Source organism: Choloepus didactylus, chromosome 15, assembly GCF_015220235.1.
Source record: "Choloepus didactylus isolate mChoDid1 chromosome 15, mChoDid1.pri, whole genome shotgun sequence".
Classification (NCBI taxonomy): Eukaryota; Metazoa; Chordata; class Mammalia; order Pilosa; family Megalonychidae; genus Choloepus; species Choloepus didactylus.
In genome coordinates this window covers 57,657,989-57,664,285 of record NC_051321.1, presented here as the reverse complement: position 1 = coordinate 57,664,285, position 6,297 = coordinate 57,657,989, and the positions used below count along the sequence as shown (strand labels likewise).

The window sequence follows — 6,297 nt, the reverse complement described above, 5'->3', positions numbered from 1 at the left end:
AGCATTTTACCAAGCAGACAAATAAGTGAAGAGAGCTTCCTGGTTGATTGACAGAAAAGAATGAGGCATATTTAATGGACCAAAATTAATTCAATATCGCTGGAATATAAAGAGAGTCTGGGGGTGGGGGTGGAGATAGGGTCAGATAAATGAGGCTAGGCAATTAGGCATTATCCATATCTTGAGGGGCCTTTCAGGGTTATGCTATAGAATTTGGACTGGAGGATGGAATTGAAAAACTTTGAGTATGGGAGTGGCATAGATGAGAGTGTCAAGGGGAAAGGTCATTGAAAATGATGTATGAGGAGAGAGGTTACATTAGAGGTACGCTGAGGTTACATTTGAGCCAGGAGAGCAGTGGAGGGCTCTGGCAACAGTCCCAGCAGGTGCTGAACTAGGGAAAGTGGTGGTCAGCTTGAAGAGAAAGAAATGACCACCATATGTATTTAGGAGCTAGGATTGCAAGGCCTCAGTTGTGGATTTAATGTGTCAATGAAGGAGAGAGTCATCTTAGATGACTCTTGGGTATGTGGCTTGATAACAGGCTGACAGCACTATCAATCCATAGAGAGTCTGAGGGGAAGCTGTGAGGGGCCATGTGCTGCTTTGAGCATGTTGACTGTGATCCAGCAGACATCCATGTGGCCACAGATAGCCAAGGACAGACCCAGGTATTGTGGGACCAGAGGCTTGTATCATTTTTAAGAAAAATAATACATAATTAAGTGTGAAGGGAAATATTTATTGAGAATAAGAAAAATAATAAAATTACAAAATTCAACAAGTTGACAAATACCATAAATTACAAAATCCACCAAAAATGTCTTTCTATTAATTGCCTGACACACTTTTTTTAATATTCATTTTATTGAGATATATTCACATACCATGCAGTCATACAAAACAAATCATACATTTGATTGTTCACAGTAGCATTACATAGTTGTACATTCATCACTAAAATCAATCCCCGACACCCTCATTACCACACACACAAAAATAACCAGAATAATAACTAGAGAGAAAAAGAGCAACTAAAGTAAAAAAGAATACTGGGCACCCTTGTCTGTTTGTTTGTTTGTTTCCTTCCCCCACCTTTCCACTCAGCCTGACACACTTTTATAATGCCTTTTGTATTGGTTAGGGTTTTCTAGGGAAACAAAACCAACAGGAGATATCTGTAAATATGAGATTTTATAAAAGTGCCTCATGCAACTGTGGGGATGCACGAGTCCAAATTCTGTAAGGCAGGGTGCACGAGTCCAAATTCCATAGGGCAGGCAGCAAGCTGGCAACTCCGATGAAGGTCTTCGATGAACTCCCCAGGAGAGGCTGGCTGGCTGAAGAAGTGAAGGTTCTCTCTCTTCTCCCTTAAAAGTCTTCAACTGATTGCATTAAAGCCAGCTGATTGAATTCTTTCATTGCAGAAGTCACTCCTTTTGTTGACGTAATCTGCCACAGATGCAATCAATTGACTGATGATTTAACAAACCAGCCTTCTGGCTTATTAACCAGCTACAAATGTCCTTGCAGTAATGGATAGGCCAATGCTTGCTTGATCAGAGAACTGAGCACCATCACCTGGACAAATTGACACATGAAACTAGCCATCACACTTTTGCCCTAGATTTTGTGGCTACAGTTTTTAGGGTCCATATTTTAAATGCTTTTTGTTAACCCACCTGGCAAGGTTTTGTCGCATCATATGACACAGTTTTGTAATATTTTCTAAGTAGGGAAAAAAGATAACTCAGTCTTTCCTCTGTTGTGATTGTTCTGAATTGTTGTTTTTAATTCATTTTTATTGAGGTATATTCACATACCATGCAGTCATACAAAACAAAGTGCACATTCAATTGTTCATAGTACCATTATTTAGTTGTGCATTCATCACCAAAATTAATTTTTGACATTTTCATTACCACACACACACAAAAATAATTAGAATAAAAACTAAAGTGAAAAAGAACAATTAAAGTAAAAAAAGAACACTGGGTGCTCTTTTCTTTTTTTATTTTTTTTCCTTCTCCCATTTTTCCACTCATCCATCCATAAACTAGACAAAGGGGAGTATGGTCCATATGGCTTTCCCAAACACATTCTCACCCCTATAAGCTACATTTTTATACAATCGTCTTCAAGATTCAAGGGTTCTGGGTTGTAGTTTGATAGTTTCAGGTATTTACTGCTAGCTATTCCAATTCATTAGAACCTAAAAAGGGTTATCTATATTGTACGTAAGAGTGCCCACCAGAGTGACCTCTCGACTCCTTTTGGAATCTCTCTGCCACTGAAGCTTATTTAATTTCCTTTCACATCCTCCTTTTGGTCAAGAAGATGTTTTCCATCCCATGATGCCAGGTCTAGATTTCTCCCCATCTAAATTGTTTTTTATGATTCATAATTCCAAAAAAGTTATTTTAGCTTCTTAGCTCATTATTGGTAATGTTATGTAAAATTTATTTTGAAAAATCCTTTATCAAATTTCTTTTACATATCAGTTATTTGTAGTACTGCTATGAGTTTTTGACCTGCACACACAGGGATTCTAGTAAATCCTATTTTGCATGATTTCTAAGTATACCAGATTCCAAAAATTGTCTGATTTAAAATTGTTTGTGTGTATTAATGAGTATATTCCTGACAGAAGAGAACTGCAGTTTAGCTGAGATGGTGACAAATGCCAGTCTCTTCCTGTAATTTTACAAATCTGGTGATGAAAAGTTTCTGTGGGCTAGCCTCTCCTCTGTTACTCACTACCCACATGCTTTTTGTGTAGTAAAGAATCAGCCTCACCCAAATGGGAGATCTGGCTTCTGCCTGGGGCTATCTAAGGCCTTGGAATATCTTACCTAAAAGTGCCTTTGTTTATCTGGGGTCTTGGGCTACCCTGTAGGGTCTCACAATGTGATTTATAGTGTGAACTTACCTCCACGCAGTATCAGCTCAACCTCTGGAGGGGTGGAGACAAAAGGACAGCAATGCAGGCAGTCAACCATGTCTATCATTACTGAGCTGCAATAAAAACTCTGGGCACCAAGGCTCAGGTGAGTTTCCCTGGTTGACAGTACTGCATGCACGTTGTCATACATCATTGTCAAGAAAAGTTAGTCCTGTTGATAATGCTATTGGAAACTCTATGGATGGAACTCTTTCCCGGGCTCTGTTCCACACATCTTTTACTTTGGCTGAGTTTAATCTGTATCCTTTTGTTACAGTAAATCATAACCATGAGTATAACACCTTTTGATGACTTCTGTGAGCCCTCAAAATTTTCAAGCCTGAGGGTGGTGTTGGGGACCCCTGAACTTGCAGTTGGTGTCAGAAGTGAAGGTAGTTTTAGGGACTCCCCAAACCTTGCATTCTGACCCTATACCTTCCCTTCAGGACGCCAGGAGAGTCAGCAGCATGGGTGGAAAGAGTATTCCCAGAAGCCGTTCCTAAATTAGGACTGCTAGCAGTAACATTGAAGTGCTATGGATAAATAGTATGCTGGTCTGGATGTATTATGTCCCCCCAAATGCCATTATCTTTGATGCAGTCTTGTGTGGGCAGGAAACGTATTGCTGTTGATTGGGTTGGAGACTTTTGATTGGATGTTTCTGTGGAGATGTGATACTCAACTGTGGGTGAGATCTTTCACTGGATAATTTCCGTGGAGGTGTGGCTCCGCCCATTCGGCATGGGCCCTGATTTAGTTTACTAGAGCACTATATAAGCTCAGACAGAAGGAGCGAGCTTGCTACAGCCAAGAGGGACACTTTGAAGAATGCACAGAAGCTGAGAGAGGAGCTGCAGATGACAGACAGTTTGAAGACGGCCGTTGGAAGCAGACTCTTTCTCCGCAGAAGCTAACAGAGGACAAATGCCCCAAGAGCAACTGAGAGTGACATTTTGAAGAGGAACTGCAGCCTAAAGAGGAACGTCCTGGGAGAAAGCCATTTTGAAACCAGAACTTGGAGCAAACTCCAGCAATGTGCCTTCCCAGCTAACAGAGGTTTTCCGGACACCACTGTCCATCCTCCAGTGAAGCTACCCAATTGTTGATGCATTTCCTTAGACGCTTTATGGCCTTAAGACTGTAACCTTGTAACCAAATAAACCCCCTTTATGAAAGCCAATCCATTTCTGGTGTTTTTCATTCCAGCAGCGTTAGCAAACTAGAACAAATAGTTACTAATCCCAAACTAAATATATCACCAATTCAACTTCCCCTTAGCTGAAACTTCAAAATGCTCATGACCTTTCCAGTGCCACTGGACTGGTAGGAAAGTATGACTGTAGGGGAGGTAAAGTGAAAAGAGACAGCAGCTTTAACTGGTTATAATTGAAGTGCCTTATTTTATACATTTTACAAAAACATATGGGTGCATGTGCAGGAGAGGGCGGGTGGGGAAGGATCACCAACAAGATCCCAAGGAGAGGCTCATCTGCTGGCCCTAGCACCCACCCAGTTGGCCTGGGCCAGCCATGATCAAAGCATCCTCATCTTCAACAACCACAGGAAGCCGCGGCTCTCCAAGTTCTACCAGCCCTACAGTGAAGACACACAACAACAAACCATGAGTGAGCCTTTCCATTTGGTATCTAAAAGATGAAAATATTTGTCATTTCCTAGAAAGAGGATTGTTAATAGGAGGATCTGACACCAAACTGATTTACAGACATTATGCCGCATTGTACTTTGTGTTCAGTGTGGATTCTTCAGAAAGTGAACTTGGCATTTTAATTCTACTTCAAGTATGTGTGGAAACATTTGGCAAGTGTTTTGGAAATGTCTGTGAACTCGATCTGATTTTCCATGTAGAAAAGGTTCCCAATATTCTTGCAGATATGTTGATGGGGGGATTGGTATTGGAGACCAAAATGAATGAGATTGTTACCCAAATTGATGCACAAAATAAACTAGAGAAATCTGAGGCTGGCTTAGCAAGGGCTCCAGCCCAAGCCATATCAGCTGTAAAGAATATGAATCTTCCTGAGATCCCAAGAAGTATTACCATTAGCAACAAGAGTATAAAAGTGCCAAACATGCCCTCTTTTACATAAAGAAATTTAAAAAGGCTATTCCCAGGTAAAATCCCGGGGGGTGGGGAGGATCATCTAAGTTTACCATGCTTTTGTTTACCAAAAATACAGGAGGAGAGTCTTAACGTTTACTCTTGGATTGAAGTCAAGGTACTGTATAGAAGTTGTGTAAAATCAGTATGTGAACTTCAGTGTTGCTTTTCTTCCTTAGTAATTTTAAAGTAGGTAGCTCAGTATGGTTTTTTTTCTTTTCTAAATTGCATTCCCATGCCCACCTAAGGCATGCCTTTATGTATTGGCTACTACAGTATTTTGAAAAGTGTTTGAGACATTAATTAATGTACAACTAAAAGGTTGGTGCTTCGTATGGATCACAAGTGCAGCATTGCTTAATTCTTTCTATTTGTCACAATTGTTCTTTAAAGAACCATTTATGTTTTGCATGCAAACATTATTAACTTTTTATCTTAGTTTAAATAAACTCCAAGGTAACTGGACTTCTAAAAAGCAAAACAAAACATATGACTGCATGAACACTTAGTGGGGCCCCTCTCAGAGCCATGGGAGGGGGGCTTTGCAGACAGACTGGGTCCTGACACTTAAGTTTCATTAGCTCCACAGTGACTCTAACTCTGACATTGGCAGACATTGGAGTCACAAGAAATGATCAGCACTAGATAAACAATTTATAGTCCAATGGCTGAGATATTTTTTATATTTTTTATGGATTTCTGATGTCCATTAATTTTTATCACAATTCTGCTTATACCTATAATAGGCCTTTCTTGCTAGAACTAGAAATTTATCATGAGAAGTCATTCTTTAAGTCTTTATCTTTGTCAAGTCAGCCCAATGAACCAGGGCAATGGATTATGACCAGCTCTCTAATTGGCAAGTTAAGGAATTAATATAAAAGCTCATTTTCTAATGATGTTGAACAAATGACATTCTAATTTAATTCAATAAGCTGTCATCTGGAATGATACAGGCCTGGGGTTTCAAACTATGAAATATACTGGTTCATTTTAAATGTTTACTTTAATTGACAAATTTCAAAGAGCAAAATTACAATAACATCTTACTGCTAAAATTGTACAAAACATAATTTACTCTTTCCTCAAAAACAAGACACTTGAGAGTCTTGTATAGTCTGAGGGCCTCCTTGTCTCCATGCTGTACATTGTCTTATTCCAGTGATGTGATACTAAAGTACTGCACAAAGCACTAGGGAAGCTTTAAAAGACAGAAAATTAAACTCCATCAGTTCTG

The 6,297-nt window shown here is 39.6% G+C and overlaps 1 protein-coding gene across 1 annotated transcript; it reads left to right on the top strand.

The window, feature by feature from the left end:
• The first annotated feature begins 596 nt into the window (after positions 1 to 596).
• Positions 597 to 5,049, top strand: LOC119509930 (AP-3 complex subunit sigma-1-like). Its single transcript, XM_037803901.1, has 3 exons — positions 597 to 671; positions 4,380 to 4,539; positions 4,742 to 5,049. The coding sequence occupies exons 1-3, from the start codon at positions 597 to 599 to the stop codon at positions 5,047 to 5,049; spliced, it is 543 nt and encodes a 180-aa protein (XP_037659829.1).
• Positions 5,050 to 6,297: the final 1,248 nt, after the last annotated feature.